This window comes from Astatotilapia calliptera, chromosome 18, assembly GCF_900246225.1.
Source record: "Astatotilapia calliptera chromosome 18, fAstCal1.2, whole genome shotgun sequence".
NCBI classification, from domain to species: Eukaryota; Metazoa; Chordata; class Actinopteri; order Cichliformes; family Cichlidae; genus Astatotilapia; species Astatotilapia calliptera.
Genome location: NC_039319.1, coordinates 23,436,038 through 23,456,573, shown reverse-complemented (window position 1 = coordinate 23,456,573; position 20,536 = coordinate 23,436,038). Strand labels below are relative to the sequence as shown.

General features: G+C 39.3%; 1 protein-coding gene across 11 annotated transcripts in view; it reads right to left on the bottom strand.

Annotated features, from left to right (window-relative positions):
• The window catches only part of st3gal3b (ST3 beta-galactoside alpha-2,3-sialyltransferase 3b), a 51,213-nt gene extending 30,977 nt beyond the window's left edge, over window positions 1–20,236 (bottom strand). For 2 of the 11 annotated variants that reach the window (XM_026150924.1, XM_026150925.1), the window contains exons 1-2: window positions 6,093–6,649; window positions 4,291–4,438 (exon numbers count right to left, since the gene is read on the bottom strand). In XM_026150924.1, the coding sequence (XP_026006709.1) occupies window positions 4,291–4,399 (109 nt within the window). In that variant the 5' untranslated portion in view covers window positions 4,400–4,438; window positions 6,093–6,649. Of the gene's footprint in view, window positions 1–4,290; window positions 4,439–5,663; window positions 5,951–6,092; window positions 6,650–6,684; window positions 7,056–7,081; window positions 7,267–20,156 lie in introns of those variants that run through there. The other 9 variants (XM_026150917.1, XM_026150920.1, XM_026150921.1 and 6 more) reach the window with 9 other exon arrangements.
• Between the last annotated feature and the right edge of the window lie 300 nt (window positions 20,237–20,536).

Here is a 20,536-nt window from a genome sequence, read left to right as displayed (position 1 = left end):
GTGCTGTACACATTCTTTTCTCACCCTACAGACGTTAATTTCAAGTGTGATTTAGCACCCTAAAGTAGTGTTTTTGTTACTAGCAAGGAACCCAATAATAAGTGACCCTGCTGTTGGTAAGCTTGAAAACAAAGTTGGCTGTAAGTAGATTATCCATAAAATTGAGATAAGTTTAGCATGAACACTCTTAGAGGGACAGTCTCTTTTCAATTCCTGTTAGAAAACAGGTGGACAACTGAGTGTAAAATGTCATGCTGACCCTCTGCAGTCTGCATACTGACTACGTTGGGGAATGGATGGGCGCTTACTCCCATCTATATAGTAACAGCTTCTTTGTTTTCTCAAGTGCATTTAAGACTACTCAGCCACTGCTATTGAGAAATAAATGTTAGGAAATGTCAGTGAACGTGTCCACCATCTCATTCATTACAGACTACATGACAGGTGGCGATGTGCGAGACTGGTTTGGTGGTGTGCAGTATAGGATTTCCACAGGGGACTGATGTCTCTGTTCAGACGGTCAGTACAATGCCTGCCGATGGTATCCACAGAAATGCACTGTGGAGTGGTTGGAACTTGGATGTGTTAGTGATAGCCGTGCTCTTCCTTCTGAAGTCTACAGACCTGTGTCTATCCCGGGACAGGATGGGTAAAAAAAATACCTGAGCAAATGAACATTTTCTAGCACTCAGCTGTGGTGAGTGCAGTGTACTTTGCGGTAGTCTGTAAGGGGAGCGGCATCAGAGCTGATGGCTTAAGCAGACTACACAAAGTGATTAGCACAGCTGGCTCTGTGATTGGCTGCAAACTGGACACTTTGGAGGCTGTGGTGAAGAAGGGGTATTTGAATAACCCGTTATCCATCAGGGATAATCTGGGTACCCTCTGTGCCATTTTCTGGACAGGCAGCAATGTACCTCCTCTAAGAGACTAAATCAACCCCACTGCTGCAAGAACAGATACAAGAATTCAAACAGAGGACACAAACTTTTGGATTTCCACAGAGCGCCACAATTACAAGCATAACAAGGTGATAAAGCTATGGTTACTGGCTCTGCTGCAGACCTAACCTGCTCTGATGAAGGTGACGCTCAAGTAAACAGATCCACGTGTACAAAACTACCACCTAATGAACTATTTTGTGAACATAAGTATTACTTGCAAGCCATCATTAACCTTTGTGCAGTTATTGAGTATTACAAATTTATGGGAGCAGCTTTATTATTTTACTTTGTAATCGCTAGATGTGCTACCAAATGCCATTTTACTGTTTTATAACCTTTAATACAAATTCCCAAGATAGAACACGCAAGCCTTGTGCTTCTCTGACATATGCAAAACAAAGAGTTTAGAAATAGGCCTGCTGTTTGATATGGGGTTTTTTTTTTAAGTTCTTTACCTTGTCTGGAATTGGAACTGAAAAAAAATACAGCTAAAATGCTTGCAAATTATTATGTAACAGAACACACAGGTATAAATAGCAGTTAGACCTCACTATCTCTTGCCATTAGGGCTGTGACACTGACAGTCTTAACAGAAAACCTTTTCATTTCCTTCCTGGTTTCAGATAGACCTCAGCGCTTTTCCAGTCTTACTGATCACACAAAGCACACAACATATATTCATACAGTCCTTTTTAATATGTTTATTAAGCCTTTAATGTTTCTGTATTCTTCTAATATACGAATAACATTTCTAATATTTCTCAGATTGTATTTGTGTCCTGGTTTGTCAAATATGCTGCTCTCTTTGCCAATCCACCCTTCTGCTTGTGGTTGCCTATATGCTTTTTTTATATTTTTGCATGCATAACTAGGTAGAACAGCTCTGTGCTGACTTACTAAGTTAAATACACCATTATGTGACCACTTAGGGATCGTGCATGCTTGGATAAGTGAAACCAGACAAGGAAAAGCTTTCCCTGCTTTATGAACCTCAATTACCAGTACAGGCTCCACCTCAGCTGAAGAAGCGTGTTAAAATACCGACTAGAAACCATCTCACAATAGAAGCACATGAGCTGACATAAAAAGAAATTGAATACAATGATCACACACCCATGTTCAAAACCAGCCTTCACTTTGATTTCAAATTCCCACGGTCAAAACAGCAGAGGCAAACTGGTAAAAGAACAGATTCTTAATAAATGTAAACAAATGTAACCAATAAAAATTTCCCAGTATTTCCCAGCTGAAATCCCAAAAAGAGTGCACAGCAATGCCACAAATCAGTGAATGCATGACACTGTACAATAAACAAACAAAATAAATGATGGTATTAATGATGTTTATAATCAAGTCTCCATATAACACTTGCCCCTGGAGCACTAAGTCCTGCACTGTAAGACAATAATGGTGAAGAGAGAGATCACTCTTGCGACAGCACAGCTTAGCTGACCAGGCCAGAGGGCGGGAGGGACAAGCCACATGTTCTTCTTTCCCCTTTGACCTTCTTTAAGCCAAACATCTGGTATCACAGCACTACGGAAAGCCAATATTTCCCCCTGCAATCTTCTTTTGGTGTGCTGCTGAAGTGTGTTCACTCTCTTCACATCATGCACCCTTATATGTAACCTATTAGAGGACACTGCTGCTGTACAATTTCAAACCTACAAAGGTAACTGTACAAAGCTGAACGCCTTTGTATTTCACACTTTAAGATGATGAATGTTGAATTTCAAGAAAATGTGAGATGTTGCAACAGAACACAAGAGCCTGGTTAAAAAAGAGGGAGCAAAAAGCACTGTGACAACCAGGACCATTGACTGATCACGTGATCTGTCAGTAATGAAACATAAGAGAGATGAGTTTTTTACTTTTATTTAAAGTTATTACTTTTAAGTCATATTTGGACTCAGGGAGTTAGCCACTGTCACATGGCAACTAGACAAACTTAAAAAAAGAAAAGCAGAGGTACCAAACAAGGTTCAGACCATTAAAAAAACAAAACAAAAAAAAGGTTGTATCATCAATGATTCACGGACAAGACATTGATAGTGAGAGTGCTGAGTGATCCAAGAACAAACAAGGCCAAGTTAAAACAATGAGGGCAAGGCAAGAAATTAGGTCATAATGTATGAAAAATGTGAACAGAATCTATGCGTGGCTTCCTACTGAAACACTTTCCTTTTGGAATCAGTACAAAAACAAATTTAGCTGCATGGCTAGAAACATGGCACAAATGTCAGGGGAAAAGCTGATGCCCTTTTTGTTACTCACCATTTCTTTAGGAGGGCAATTCTGGGGAATGGTGATAAGTTAAAAAAAAAATGAAGGAAATAAAAAGATTATTCTCTCACTTCTGCTACAGGGTTTTTAAGCAGTTTGCTGCACTGTAGTTAGTTAATGGGATCAATTATTGAGGTAAACAGTTTTATCTTGATGGGAATAAAAGCAGAGTGCATCAGTTAATAGCTTGTAATGATAAAGAGCTGCAAACTAACTGGAAAAAACTTACACTTGTGGTTTCTGTGTCAAAACACTGCTCCCTGAGAAACCCTTCTTCAGAAAACTTCCAACTTTCTACCAGAAATCTTCTAGCCCCCTCTGCTGGACACAAGCAGCTGTGTTTTGGAGAGGCCAGGGGCTTTAACAAGTTGGTTGTTAAGCACTTAGCCAAACAGAAATTGGTTTTCATCATTACTTCTCTAAATAAATACAATTCAATTTACAAATGCCTACTCATGACCAACACCCAGCAGGTGTGCTCTCTGTCTACATTATTATGTGCTAATTTTAACTAACTAATTTTCAGTTTCAGTGGCCGGTGCAGTCGTACTGTGAAACTAACTGCCAGCCTCATGTCAAAAGCATAAAGGAAAAGGGGTGAGGCCACTTGATCAGTTGTACACAAAGTTTGTTTTGTTTTTTAAACTGTAGTCTAGGTGGAGGCAGTTAAATATCCATTTCTGAGACAATCCACATGGGTGTGTCCACTGCTTTTATACTTGATGTACAAGCAGATCCAATTAAAATGTCCCCTCCACATTCAGTGCTCCTCTGAAGTAAATGAAAAACTAACTTTCACATCACAAAGTTTTGAGACATAAACACAAAGCTTGGCCTTCTGGCCTGTCAAATAAATAAGAAAAACAAAAACAAAAAAATGAGCATGCAACTAGCTGACAGTGAGCGCAGAGAAGCAGACAGAAAAACAGATTTAAAAAAATAAAAAATAAAAAAGACTTGCTCTCTCTAAAAACAGATAAAACATGCAATGTTTCGAACAGCTACGACAGATGGACGATGAGGTGATGGAATAAATGTTAGTCATACTGGAGATGTCACTTACGAGACTTCTGTCCCCACATGGGTAGATGCAGCTTCCCGGAGGAGTAGTAAATAAAGCCCAGGACCAGCATGGGGCACAGGATGAACAGCAGCTTGTGTGCAGGCTTCATTGTCTTCAGTCATTCACATGGCACTATTCAGGTCATCACCTGGAATCACAGGAGGAGAGTGGGATATTTTATTTACACATCTGTAAAGACTAAAGAAATCTGTCAGCAGCACAAGAAAAAAAAAACTGATACAAACAAAACACAGTGATTAGAGGAGGGGGGAAATGAGGCATAGCAAAAGATCGGCTGGCAAGAAAGATAAGAAGAAGAAGAAAAAAAAGAGGGTAAAAATGTTTTTTTTAGGTCAAATGTGTGGGATGAAAGGTAGTTTTATCAAGACAGATCTTAGATTTCTCATTTAACTCTACAGAATTGTGATTGTTGATCTCTTCTGTTGGTTACAACAGGAAAATAAAAGTCACTAAAAATAAGAAGAAGAAAAACACATTGATTTGATTCATGCAGGGAACCTTGACAAGAATTCCAAATGCAAGAAGTTACAATAACTGAGAGGCAGAAGAAGTCATTTTGTTTTTTAGCACGTCTTTAAGACATGAGTACAGCAATACTGAAATGTATCAGCATGTGCTGCTAAAGGCCTCACTCAAGCAAACTTTTTCTATAGTTTAACAGGAAACCCCACGCCCTGTGTTCATGGTTTGACACCTGCAGAGCGCTCATAATCTGGGCTCCCTGTTTAAAACGAACAAAAACTAAGTTACTGCTGTATTTAGTCACTGTTATAGCTCAGTTAACCTCGATCTACTTGCCTCAGGCAAACAAACGTGAATCAACATGCCATAATGCAGTGAATTATGCAGTCTAGAGGTTACCTGGCAGAAGACAAAACAACCCAGTCAGTGATCTGTGTGACCTTGTCCCTGATTGGAACAAACTGCTAAATACAGGTCTGTTGTCTACAGATTCTTTCAACCCCTGACACCATTGGAGATTTTAGTTCGGTCTTTGGGTGCCTAGAAAAGCGCTATATAAATGCAATCCATTATTTAAAAAATATATAAATAAAAAAAATTAAAATATGAGGAGACCCTGCTGAAAAAGCATGCTGCAGAAATTCTCAGATCTGACATGCTTCAAAATATTGATATCAAATATCAAGTGGACTGTCTCTGATCCTGGAAATTGAAGGCAAACTGCCGAGAAGGACTCAGCAGCTTTAGCACAGGGAGGTGGCGAAGCACAGCTGAGCACAGAAAAGAGTAATGCCTCTGCCTGACACTTTAACAAAAAAAAAAAGAAAAAAGTTAATAATATGCATGAGCCAACAGATGTTGTCCTCTATATTTAAAACGCAAGCACCAACCTGCGCAGTTGTTGACACTGCGCTGACCATCTCGCGTAAAAATGAACTTATTCATCCAGTTTTGTTGTTGCCTGCAATCTGTGAAAAGTTTGCCCAATAGACAGTTAGGCAGACACACTCCTCGGTCGGTGCCTTTGACTACAGACTCGCAAACAAAACGCAGACACCTAATTTTAAAAGAAAAAAGATTTAAACATAATAAAAATAAAGAGTAGGTAGGTAGGCCGAAAAGGGTAACCGCTGCAGCAGAAACGAACCCGAGGCGGTTGGAAGGTATCACAGGGTACAAGTCTAGAAGCAACAGTCGCTCACCTCACCTCACCTCACCTCACTGCTCATTTCATACACACGGTTCCTAAAGTGTTGTATCAGAGGCCACATTTAAGGTCAGGTCTCTATATTCAGGTGTAAGTCACGTTATTCGCCTACCTTCAGCTGAGACCGCAGGGAGGTCCTTGGCTAGCAAGAACAAACATAACGGAACTTTGAGTGGTCAAAAGTTGTGTCCCAGTCTTTCATAAAACGGCCGTTTTAACAAGGGTTTGCCTTAGTCAAGTCCGCTTACCCTGACGTCGTCGTAGCAAATGATTACCCAGATATTTACTGAGAGAGAGTGAGAGAGAGCTGTGGAAAAGACGACAGATGACATGAACGGCTAGCTATTGTAGCCTCGGCTAGCCACTCGTTATGCTAACAACGCTGCGTTGGCACAGGGGGAGTTTTGCCTTCATCCTGTCGGCAGGCCTACAGTTTAGCGCGGCGCTGCTCCAGACATTTTTGAGGTACAACAGCGAGCTTGGTGAAACGGTCCACGGAGGCAGTACGGATAAAAAGGCTCATAACAACAGCGAGTATGCCAGAGCCCGCAGTACAATACTGCGATAATACAGCTGTTGGTGGTAGAATGAGAGACTACCAGTTTGGCTGAATTACCCACCGCGATCACAGCCGAATAAAGAAAACACGGTTTAGCCACGTCTCATTGCCATTCCCAGCGGACTGTTATAAATTTAGTCTTTACCTTTTCTGTTTCCTTCCGAGTCCCCCCGTGAGAAACAGTACCTCTCTTAGAATAAACAGAGGTTTGGCCGATAAAATGACAGTGTTCTCCCTCCTCTCCAAGCCATCTTGATAAAATCTGCGAAAGTCAGTGGATCAGTAAGCAGAAGACGAACGGCTCGAGTCTGTGTGTGTGTGTGTGTGTGTGGCTGCTGAGACAGGAGAGCTCCCTGCCTCCCCGGGCTCTAGTGTGCATCAAGAGTGACTAAAGAAAAACGCACTCCCTCCATCAACATGATGATGATCAACAGCGGCTTGCTTGTCCACAGCAACACAGTTTGCCTGCAACGGTCACATGAGGCTTTCAGTGAATTACGATGCCCCCGCTTCCTGTTTTAGTAGGGCCAGGATGAATGCACCTTTTCATGTGGATCTTCACGTGGTGCTTCTCTTTGCTTTTCTGCTGTTGTAGTACTGTTGTAGCTGGGTTTCCATCAATAGCTCACATATACACGAACCGTCCTTGTTCTGCAGCAATAATAGAGATCCTGTAACGCACAGAGCATGTTGTCCTGCCTGTCCTGTTAGTGTAATGCTATGTGCTTGGCCAGCACAGCTTTAATTGGGGAGTATGTTTTGATCCCACAGTTGGGAGGATTAGTATTAGTTGACTTGAAGCCATTTTTGTTTTCCCTTTAGGAGGATTTTGTAGGAAGCCTTTGAGGAGAACATTCTCCTTCAGTCAATCCTGTCTTACTCGATTAGACACAGATAATGAGACGATCAGTTGTATGGGCAGAAATCTGTGCCATCAGAAACTGAATTTGAATAAGTTAAATTCGAATCTGAATTGTAACTTAAATAAATGCTTTTAAAAACTGAATATGAATTATCCTAATTTGAAATTCAATTTATTGGTTTGAAAATGATCATCACTAAATAGAAATTGAATTTTATATTTTGAAAATGAATTAATTTTCTTTGAAACCGTATTTTATCCTTTAAAAGTTTAGCTCTCGAATAATTTCAGATTCACTTCTCACCATTCAATTTCAGTTCTACAATTCAATTTCAGTTCTACAATTCAATTTCAGTTCCAAAATTCAGTTTTTGGGGACTTACGTCCAGTTCAAGAGTAATCGAGCGCAGATTAATAGAACTACGTTTTACTAGCGGACCGAAAGTGTTACTGACTGGAATCTACAGCATCTTGAGCTGAATTAAGACTTCAGAAGTCATTCGTCATGTCGAATCACCAGCGGATAAACTCTCAGGTTGGTAATAAATGTATAACATGTATAAGAACAAGTCAAAGGAGCTTGCAAAGAAAAGCGTCTGGACTTCTTTAAGTTGCTTGAAGACGTTTCACCTCTCTTCCGAGAAGCTTCTTCAGTTCTAAGGTCAAATGGTGGGGAGTCCCAGATTTAAACCTAGTGGGAGAATATCCCCCCACAGAGGGACAAAAGGACCCCCTGATGATCCTCTAATCACATGAGCCAAGGTATGAAAATGGGTGTGGGTCCCAATCAGCCAGGGTTTCGGGTGAGCTCATTGTGAAACCTGGCCCCACCTTATCACGCGAATTCCTGAGGTCAGATGGCCCAGGATGTGAGTGGGCGTTCAGGGGTCCTTTTGTCCCTCTGTGAGGGGATATTCTCCCACTAGGTTTAAATCTGGGACTCCCCACCATTTGACCTTAGAACTGAAGAAGCTTCTCGGATGAGAGGTGAAATGTCTTCAAGCAACTTAAAGAAGTCCAGACGCTTTTCTTTGCAAGCTCCTTTGACTACGATGACCTGGATGACTGAGAACCTTCACAGACAAAAATAGGAAATACTTCCTTTTAAAACTACACATATAATACATTCATCACTTCAGTATTCGTAAAGAGGAGGTAATAATATGCAAAGGTAACCCAACCATTGTGTCAACTTCAACCAGTTTTTAAAAAAGAAGAAGATTGCACTGTATTGTGCAAGTCTTGGACCGCCCTAGATTTCTTCATATTTTCCTTACAAGAAGCGAGACTATCTAGTAACTGTTTGATCTTGAGCGTTAACATTTAGATTTCTGAATTTGTGATTTGTGTTAAGCTACTTAACACTGACCAAACTGCATGCATTAAAAAAGGCACCTAACCCAGGGGATGAACATGTGTTGTGTCTACACATAAAGGACTACTTAGCACAAAGCTAATTTTAAACTGTATCTTCAGGCCCTTTGTTACTAGCTACAGGCATAAATTAGTATTTTTGCAACAACAACAATGCAATTCCCAAGGCTATTAAAAAATTACTAACAAAAAAACAAAACAAATAAGCAAAATCTTAAGTCAAGTCCTTGAAATAGAAAAGAAAAATCAGCAAAGACCTGATGCAGGACCAGAGAGATATATCTGCATTTGCATTTGAAATGCAAACTATCATCAGTATGTATGGGAGAGGTCAGTTGAGAGGTACAACTTGGTGTCTTTTTTTTGTTTTAGATTACATTTTTACACTCCGACCCTTAAACCGCACAGAGTATGGAGCTGAGAATTAAAAGTAAAACTATCGGGAGCAGGTTGTACTCCAACTTTGGGCGGTACATTACCAGAACCACAGAATGAAGATCACAGTGTGCACTGCATTACCGCAGATATGTGTGTTTTCATTTGGTTATTTAGAAAATCCATAAATTTTTGTTACACTTCATTCTAATCTGCTGCCAAATCTTTTTTTACTAACTGCAATTACACAGAACACACCAAGAATACCTGTTAAATTAATTTCACTTGTATCTGCTGGCATACCAAAGCTATTTCCACACCTCCTTTATTAGGCTGTGAGACTGTAAGCTTTAATGTTTAAACAAAACCAGTTTACTGTCACCCTAAAAATAAACGGCAGCTCTGAGAGCGCACTCAGTGATTAAACTAAATTTGAATTAAACTGCATCTACAGTTCACCAAATTCATAGAATTAAAAAAAAAGTAGTATTAATTGCGTGTCCTTTTTGCAAAAGTTTGTTATTTATTTTAGATTTTTAATCATCATGTCTGATAAAGTCTCTGGAGTAGGGGGTGATGATGACAATAATTCTGTGGAAGAAGAGTCACATGACATGTGAAACTTCCTTTTCAGATTAGTCAAATGCTGCTAACACCATGCCTTATATGAAAAGGAAACTCTGGGTTAACTTGGACAGCTGATTCATGTAACTGCTTATACCAACTATATATGTTGGAATAAGTGAATCCAGATAGCAGAAAGGTATTCTGGTTGAACTTGCTTTGTAGTATAGGGATCGGATCTGAGCTCTATCCTTAACATAAAATGGTTTGTCTTTAAATGGTTGACTTACTCTACATGGTGTAAGTATGATTGATTATGAGATAACGACACACTTTAGATTTAGTTCTCCAGGCTTTCTGAAGGTTATTGACTGCTGTTCAATACTTTTCACTCCAGTCCTTGTACCTGACACTTTTCAGAAATTTTTTTTTTTTAACTTTTATTTAACTTTTTTCCCCAACAAATATAAGACTGGTTCACATCCAAAATAATAACACTACACAGCACTAGAATATTACAACATTATGTCCATAACTGTTGTCCACTAGGATCCAGTTTACAGGTTACTCCCAGTGCTTCCAGTGGTTTCTTCCATTTGTTCACAAAAATTCGGGAGCTCCCATCAATATAGTGTCCCGGCCTGATCAGAGTCATAACTTCAATGATGAGCGACTTCCATAGAGAAATGGAGGGAGGCTCAGCCCCCACCCATCTCAACATAATGTTTTTCCTGGCCAACATTAACAGTGACTGAATTACATGCTCATGTTGTACCAGTGAGACAGGAATATATCCCAATATACACATTAATGGGTTTTCTGTCACCTGATGACCAATGGCTGTACTAATATTGGCGCAGACCTCTTTCCAAAATGACTGGATAATAGCACATTCCCACAAGCAGTGGAATCTAGTGCCCACTCTGACCTTACACTTGAGACAGTTTGGAGATGTTCCCATATAATACTTATTATAAATATACAGAGAAATATACACGTTGTGCAAAATTTAGTACTGTAGTTCTTTAAATCAGTTACAAACAGAGATTTTAGATGGAAGGAGCAAGATTTTGTCCCATCCTTGTATATCTATTTCACATTTAAGCAGCGTCCCCCAATATTTTCTCAATCATGCCAGTTTATCCACAATTAGGGCATAAATCTCGGAATAAAACTTTGATACAAAATGTTTATGCTCCCTATTATCCAGAAAAAAATTCTCCAACCGAAAAGAGGCAGTTGAGATTTGTAATGATTTAGCATTTTTTAACACATAATTTCTCAATTGCAAATACTTATAAAACTCAGTCTTTGACATAGAATACTGGGACTTCAAGGATTCAAATGATTTAAACTCACCATGTTTAAAGAGGTCATAAAACCTCTTTACACCTACTTTATGCCATCCCACAAAGCTTGACCCTATGTTTTGCGGCAGAAGGTCTGGATTATTTATAAACGTTGACAAGATATTAAACGGAAGACTACTGTTAAAAATTTTCTCAGTTTTCCCCACGTCCACATAGCATTATATATCAGTGGGTTATGCTTTATTACGTGAGGTAAGTCATTTAGATGTTTCCCTAAAAAGTTAACAGGTGAGGATGGTTTACATAATACTTCCTCAATATTTAGCCATGGCAGATCAGAATGTTCATGTATCCAGGAAGAAAGAATCCTCACTTGTATTGAGAGGACATAATTTTCTATGTTTGGCACTCCCCACCCGCCCAGATCTTTCGGTAACTGTAGTGTCTCCAATTTAATTTTGGGTTTTCTTCCTGCCCAAATGAAATCCACCATAGCCTTGTTAATTACTTTAATATCTTCTGATTTCAAAATTGCAAACAACATGCCTGTGGGATATAATATTTTTGGTAGGATTACCATTTTAATGAGATTTATTCTTCCCAAAAATTATATCGGAAGTGACCTCCATCTTGTCAGCATCTCTCGAAGATCTTGAACCATTCCATTAATATTTTCTCTATATACAGTGATCAACATTTGGTGTAACTTTAACTCCCAAATATACAAAACCTGATGGTGCCCAATGAAAGGGTTTAACATGTAAAGGTTCATTATCCCCTCCACTACACAAAGTCATTATAACAGATTTATCAAAATTTACTTTGTATCCAGATATAAGATCAAAGTCCTTGATAGACCTAGTAAGAACGGGTAAAGAGTTAACCGGGTCAGTCAGTGTCAGAAGAATATCGTCTGCATAGAGCAGAATTTTATGTTGTCTAACCCCAATTTTAACTCCAGGAACACTTGGATTTTGTCTAATGGCCATGGCCAAAGGCTCGATGGCCAAAGCAAATAATAGTGGTGACAATGGGCTACCTTGTGCTGTACCTCTGCTCAATAAAAATGGGGAAGATAACAAGCCGTTAGTTAACACAGATGCTATTGGTGATTTGTATATAATTTTGATCCACCCCAGAAAGTTTTTTCCAAACCCAAATCTTCTCATTATTTCAAACATATATTCCCATTCAATTCTATCGAATGCCTTTTCAGCATCCATAGAAACAACAACCCCAGGGATCTGATGAAAATTTAAAAAATGAATAATATTAAATAGGCGTCGAGTATTATTATAAGAATTCCTCCCCTTAATAAAGCCTGTCTGATCAGCATGCACGATAGAGCACATTACTTTTTCTAGCCTAAGAGCCAGTATCTTTGAAAGTATTTTATTATCAGCACCAAGAAGGCTAATAGGCCTGTAAGATGAGCATGACTCCGGATTTTTATCTTTTTTAGCTATCAATGTTATATTAGCCTGGTACATAGATTCTGGGAGTTTCGATTCTTCAAATGCTTTATTAAAAACCCTTAATAATAAACTATTTAACTTCATTTTCATTACCTTAAAAAATTCTACTGGGAAGCCATCTGCCCCAGGACATTTCCCTGACTGGAGTGCAGATATAGCTTTATCCACCTATATCAATGTTACGGGTGACTCCAGCAGGCTAACCTGATCTTCAGAAAGCTGAGGGAATACTAAGTCGTTTAGGAAAAAGCCTGAGTTAAGCCTTGTTATGTCCATCTCAGATTGATATAAGTTTGTATAGAATTCTCTGAAGCACTCATTAATCTGACGGTTTCCTACTTGTCTTTCACCATTCACATCCACAATAGCTGTGATAAAGGAACTTGATGGAGTATTCCTTGCAAGACGAGCCAGAAAGCGGTTAAGATAAGATAAGATAAGATAACTCTTTATTGTCATTGCACAGTCATACATAGTACAGTAGTACAATGAAATTGGAAAAACTGTCCTACGTCGGCACTACATATAACACAACACGACACGATATGACACATCACAACGTAACAAACAACACAACACAGTATATTAACTTAGTATAAAAAAGAAGAATAAGTGTATGTGTATTGCACACTGTTATTATTGCACATTAATTATTAGTGCACCTTGTTATAAATATAAATATTATTGTTATTGTTTTAAACATTGTTACCTCCCCCTAAAAAGTCCAGGGAGGTATCCAGTCAGGTCAGCTATTTACATTGATCAGGGCTATTGCCCTGTTGTAAAAGCTGTCCTTGAGTCTATTTGTTCGGGACCTCAGCAGCCTGAACCTCCTGCCAGACGGCAGCAGCTTAAACACCCGGTGTCCTGGGTGTGTGCAGTCCCGTAGGATGCTGCGTGCCCTCTTGAGACAGCGAGTGCTGTACAGGTCCTTCAGGGAGGGAAGAGGATGTCCAATGATTTTTTTGGGCCATGTTGATGACCCTCTGGAGTGCCTTTCTGTGTGCTGTGGTGCAGCTGGAGAACCACACACCGATGCAATATGTCAGCACACTTTCAATGGAGCAGCGGTAGAAGACGGTCAGCAGCTCCTTCTTCAGGTCCATTTTTCTGAGGATTCTCAGAAAGTGGAGACGCTGTTGGGCCTTCTTTAAGACCGCAGAGGTGTTAGAGCTCCATTGGAGGTCTGTGTCTATGTGCACACCCAGAAACTTGAAACTGGAGACCCTTTCCACGCACTCCCCGTTGATGCTGACAGGCTGCAGCTCGGACTTCCTCCTTCTGAAGTCAACTACCAGTTCTTTTGTTTTGGTGGTATTGAGGTCCAGGTTGTTGTCTGCACACCAATCTGACAGCCTCTGAACTTCAGCTCTGTATGCAGTCTCATCTCCCCCTGAGATGAGCCCCACCACAGTGGTATCATCTGCAAACTTGATGACTGTGTTGTCTGGGTGGGAACTAACACAGTCATGTGTGTACAGAGTGTACAGTAGGGGACTCAGTACACAGCCTTGTGGAGAGCCGGTGTTGAGGCTGAGGGCTGAGGAAAGATGAGGCCCCACTCTAACTCTCTGTACACGGTCTGAGAGGAAGTCTCTGATCCAGCGGCAGGTGGTGGAAGGAAGTCCAATTTCCAGCAGTTTTGGGCTTACTAGCTGATTCAAAAAGCCGTCGTCTAGCAAGAAGGACATCTCTTTCAGCCTTTCGCATTATCAAATTACACAAAGATGTCCTGGCAATATTAAGCTCACTTAATGTTTCAGCTGATTTTGTTACATAGTATTGTTTCTCCAGCTTTTTTATATTATTCTCGATCTCTAACTGCCTTGTTAATCGTTGCTTCCTTTTATGACTTGTGTATGAAATAATCATCCCTCTCATGTAAGCCTTATAGCTATCCCATAAAGTTCTCGTGTCTATCTCCTCTTTATCATTTATTTCTAAGAATACTGTTGTTTGCTCTGTTATGAAATGTATAAATTTCTCATCCAAAAGAGACGGTGTACTCATCTTCCAAGACCTAAAGCGCTCAATATGTCTCATGGGTTGAATGGTTAAGACCACAGGAGCATGGTCAGAGAGACCTATATGACCAATATTTACCTGCTGAACTAAGAATATTTTTCATTTTTAATTTATTTTTTTGCTTGAGCCACTTAATACTGACTTAATACTTCAGTATTCAAACATAAAAAGGCATCGAACTCAAGTTAAGCTGTTTATCATTTGGTCTCATTGTTTTAGTTAAATCTACAAAAGGCCAAAGATTAAGTCTGACAAGCATAAAATGCTGTATTTGCACTAACAAAGAGCTATTAGCTGAAAGTGTGGCATATCATAGCATGGTGTGTAGTGTCCTTAAAAAATCTGAAGTAAGTGGACAGTGGAGAAAAGAAGCAATGTGAGGCCTAACTTATCCACAGCAGATGAACAGTATCTGAAAGTTAAGACCTTAAGAAATAAGACAAAAATCCAGCAGATACAAAATAGTTTTAGTGGAAGGGTGGCTGTCAAGGAGCCATTCTTAAGGATGGGAAATGCAGAGAAAGGGGTGAGGTATGCTGAACTACACAAGAACTGGAATGAAAGATCAGAGAAAAACAAAGGTCTGGGAAGCTTAATCTAAAAATTGAAATGTTTTGTTTTAAATCTTCAATATGTAAGTAGGAGGACAGGAGAGGGGTATAGCAGTGAGACTGCACAGCCATCTGTAAAACACAGTGGAGGCTGTGTCATGATTTGGGGCTGAATTTCAGTCAGGGGTGTCGGAGATCTTGTTAAAATTAATAAAATGCAGAAAAGCACCATCAGATTTTGATTCACCATTGAGTACTCTTTGAAAACCATCTGTTCCAACTTCTGCAATCTGGTAGAAGGTTCTGCATCTTCTGGGCAAGGACAGAGAGACTCAAGAGGAGCTTCTATCCCCAAGCCATCCGTGCCCTAAACATACACACCCGCCCTCTCACATCATCTATAATTGACTGAGACAGGACTCTCTTCCAAACACTCTAAACCAAGGCACAATGTACATTTCAAATTCCTTTAATTTTAAATATGCTTATATTGTCTATCCTGTAAAATAGTCAGATGTCTATTCATATTAATGTACAGAATTCACCTGCTTGCTGCTACTACTGCACATTCACCCAGTGTATATACTATATGTAGATATATATAATGTTCTTCCTCTACCCCCCCCCAATTTTTGCACATGTCGAGGAGCGTGTCAGGCTACATTTCACTGTGTGTTATACTTGTATAACTATGCATGTGACAAATAAAGAACCTTGAACCTTGAACCTGAATCTAATTGGCAACAGCTTCATTTTTCAGAATGACAATGATCCGGCACACACTGCCAGTGCAGCAAAAGCATTCATGGATAGAAAAACACACAATGGATCCCTATCAGTCCCGATTGGCCTCCCCAGAGCCGGACTCAACATTATTGAAGCTATGTAGATCATGTTGACAGAGAACAGAACAAAAGGCAGCCAACATCCAAAGAAGATCTTTGAATGTTCTCGAAGAAGCCTGGAGAACTCTTCCTGAAGACTACTTAAAGAAACAAGAAGAAAGCTGCCTGAGAGAGCTCAAGCTATGAGGGTTTTTACCTTATATATGCATGTTTGCATGCGTCTTTATAATCCACTGCACCTGTTTCCTAGCTAAATGTAAAGAAAAGATAAATTGCTCAAGACTTTTCCACAGTACTGTATACTTAGCATATAAATAAGTAAATAAAATTTCTCAGTTCCAACAGTTGATATGTCGATTTTGGATTAAATTCAAGTGAACACAACAAACTATTTGCAAATTGTGTTGATTCCTGGACATAGACCCGTATCATCCTCTGCATCAGCATGGCCCCTGTAGACTTTGTATGCTGTATGCTTTCAATCCCAGCTAGACTTTTACCCCATCACATAGCTGCTTACAGCACATTATGTTGCAGTAAATCCATAGTCCTGTCCTTCTCACCTGCTCAGGTTACTCACTTTATTCAGTTTTCCTTGTGCTTCTTGTTTCTTATTTATGACACGACATTCACATGGTCTCATTTCCTACATAACCAGTTGTTGGGCTGAGAGCCAAGGCAGGAGGCAGCAGTCTTCCGTTTTTTGCCCAGCAAAGAGTGTGGCAGAGTAGCACACCGATCTATTAATATTGAATCAAGCAGGAAATAGAATCTGCTCACCCACTGTTCTCCATCTGGGGTCAGGAGATTAGCAGGAGCCAGGAGAAAAAAACACGAGCAAACTCACGCACGCACACACTTACCCTATTGAGAATCACAAGCCCTTTCAAGAGCTGGTGTGGGATTCCCTTATGAGTTGGCACGGGAGTCATTCATTGCTATGGTCTTGCAAGAAGGAAGAATCAAGAATTTTTCAGATCTCTAACCACATCTGTGTAGTGCACCATTATTTATTCGTCTGGCTTACTGAAGGGAAAATGTACCATTTCTCCTATACAATTCTGTTCTGTCTATCCCAAGTTCAGTCCCTGAGATGAAAGCACGTGGAAATTAATTTGATCATTTGGGGGTTGTGGCTTAGCACTTTTACAGCTGTGGTTTCCCTCCTTCTACTGATACACTCCACTGCTCTGATGAATTATTTTCAGACTTGCAAACAAGAACAAACCAGAGCAGTATAGCCTTGACTGACTATTTGGTCATGTTAACAGAAATACACGTGCTGGTGAAAATGCTATCCTACTCCCTGCTTCTTAATTGCTTTCTATTAGCAGTGATACCATCCGGTTACAGATATTTAAGTTTTCTCTCCACAGTGCAGACGGTTTCTGTCGTGCATAAGCTCACACTTTTGCCTAACCAAGGAGCTTTTATTTTATTCTTCTAACAATGAAGTTATTATTTTTTTTACAACATAGTACCTTAAATCGGCTTGTATTACAGTTTTTCTCAGTTACTTTGGCATGTTTCTTGCTCAGCTCTGATTGTGTATTCCCCAAAAGATGCAGCCATATAGTCTAGCAGCAGAAGGCTTCAACTCATCCAGAATAATTTATTCAGGTTTCACAATCTCACAACTAAATGACAGCAGCAACCTGGCCAGGGTGTACCCCACCTTTTGCCCTATGACAGCTGGATGAGGCTCCAGTACTCCTGCAAACCTAAATTAGATAGACAATTGAGGAAGTAGATGGAACTAAAGGGAATTTTCCTTGATATCTTCCTAAAACTGGGCTGATCTGCAAGTATGCCTTGGCCATCCAGTCATACGGGTTAGAAGTGATGTCATTCAGGTTAAAATTATGTTGCAAAGTTTACAAGTAAATGTGACTCACTGCAGTTTACAAACCTAATGACGCGTGCTCCTGTTGCAACCTCGAACAGTCGGTATCCACAACGTAATCTCTCTCTCTCTCTCTTCTTTTTTGCCTTAATTGTCAGGTATGCACATGACCAAATGTACTATGCAAATGCAGTGATATTAACAGAAGTATTTTTTGTTTTAGATATGTCAAAAAGTATCAATTTGAATGAATTAATTGTGGAACAGGATTATTAACATCCTTTCTATGTCTGTCCTCATCGCAAATCTGAGTTAAAATAATACACGACTACAGCCAAAGTGAACGGTGGGCAAAATTAATACTCCAGTGTTCTGCCATGTGAATCATCAGACCACTTCCTTAGTGGTGTGTGTGGCTTTTACTCTAGCAAACAGTTCTGCATTTATTTGCTGATTTGCTGACAGATATCTTACATTTACTAACAACATCAACATCAACAGTTCCAGCAGCATTTCTTTATCATTTTGAAAAAATGACATGTACTGTTGAACTTGCACTTAAGATGTGGTTAAGCATCTTTATGGTGACAGAAATAGTTTCACTGGTTCTGCTCACTTAAGACCAAACTATTAAAAATAACAACCTGGAATTTTTACTGGCCTTTGTCACCATCAAAATGAACAAGGATCTGTAATTAATCTAAATTAATTAATTAATTAATTATTAATTTGGATGTGGACAAATATATCAACAAAGGACTGAGTATTGGCTAGATAAACTATGGGAAAAAAAATCACACACAATTTCATAATAATACATAATAAAGAATGTAGAACTATTTGAAACATGAAAGTCTTTGTCACAAAAATTGAAGCAAATACTATTTTCATCCAAATTTCATGCTGAAACACTAAAGCATAAATGTCAGTAGCCTGAACAGAACACGATTCTTGTGTCTCAAGATGCAACTGACTGAGAAAAGTTTTCTTTTAGGTTTTTGAGATATTCATATTCAAACCTCAAATTTTCAAGAGAGGAACAAAATTCTGTGGGTATGGGTTCTGATGGACCATTACAACAAAAAAAAGATCATGTCTACAGAATTGATTCTGGAAATTAATTATTCAGACGTTAAAATTCATATTACACTGTGATTAATTCAGTGTTTGGTGTAATATGTTTAACTTTTGGCTCCTGTCACAGTTCAAATCAATTTGGAAACATCCCTATCCGGTTGTTCAGTCTGACGTCACTAGCCGTGTCTGGACCTAAACTCCGCTGCAGGTCCATATATCAAACGATCACTATGGCATTACTGAGAGTTGAAAAACTGTCTAAAGTCTTTCATCTTTAATAAAATGATCAGCGTTCTGCTCTACCAGGTGTAACAATTGAGTTTAACATCCAGGCATCCATGAAAACGGAATTTATGACATTTAACGGAGTTAGAAGTCAGCAGGGAGTTAGCTCGCTAGCTTCTATCTAAATATAATATAGCATGTCCTGACTGCGGGGTTTTGGAAACAAATTAAAACGTACAGCTCTGTTATCACTTCCAGCATAAATGAAGACAGAAAACTAAACAGCAGTGACGTTTGTAGGGTTACTGAAGCTTGGCTAGCTGGTATATAATGATGTGCTACATGACCGCTAGCGACACAGCTATGTTAGCATAATATAAACAAGCTAACTTTTTTTCCACTCGATAAAAGTTAACGTGAGTGTTCTCGGTGGTCAGGAACAAATGTAATCGCATGGCAGGATGCTGTAAAAGGACCAAACTTCAGCCAGGAGAATAACTGAGATAATCCATCCACAATACGAGGTTAGTCATTCATACTGCTGCATGGGCTGGGCTGTAGTTACATCCTAAGGTTTTAAAAACTGAGCTTAAATAAATGATTAGCGGTAAAAAAAAAAGCCGAGGGAGGTCAACAGTGATCACTGACTGTTTTAGGAGCTTTTTGAGATCAAATAGAAGAAAATACATAACATTAAACATGTTAACAACACAAAAGCCATAAACGCAGACTACTTTAGGCCCGGAAGTAGGATTCGTCGCGTCATCACTGAACAACCGGATTAGAGTATAACCTAGATCTCAGAGTGCTTATAAATAGTTTTATCTCTCACCGAAGTTTAAAACAATTGTAAGAACACTGTAAAAGTCTGAAGCGCATGTTTATGTGTATGGGGTCAATTTGGCATAATAAAAAGGAATTGTTATGGCGACATACACAAATACAGAAACAATATCCCGATGGAGGACATAATTTTGCGAATGAATAGATTATTAATGTATCACTTACAGAACTGTTCTTGGCTTTTTAAAGTTGTGTAACATATAGGGGGGAAAAAATCTGATTAATGCATCTGAGTTTTATAAACTTACATTAAAGGTAGAAAGAAACATCACCTTTTCAGCTGCTGCCGTCAAGTCCTTTAGCCAGAGTATTAAAACTAGACAAGAACTAAGAACTAAGAACAGATGAATCACGGAGGTTTCCAAAAAAAAAAAAAGGACCATATTGATTTGGAGACTTCCTTTTTAGGTCACCGTAAACAGTAGTTAATCAGTAACAGAAATAATGGGGAAAATAAGACTCTAGAAATCCAATAAAATACTGGCTGTACATTGTGGCTGGGCTCTGTACACAGCTGTTAATTAATTACAAGGTTGGAATTCATTATTTCATACAATACAGTATAATAATGTTTGGGGACTGGATGAAGCAGGAACTGATAAAAGCAGAGGGAGATATTTGGTGCGAC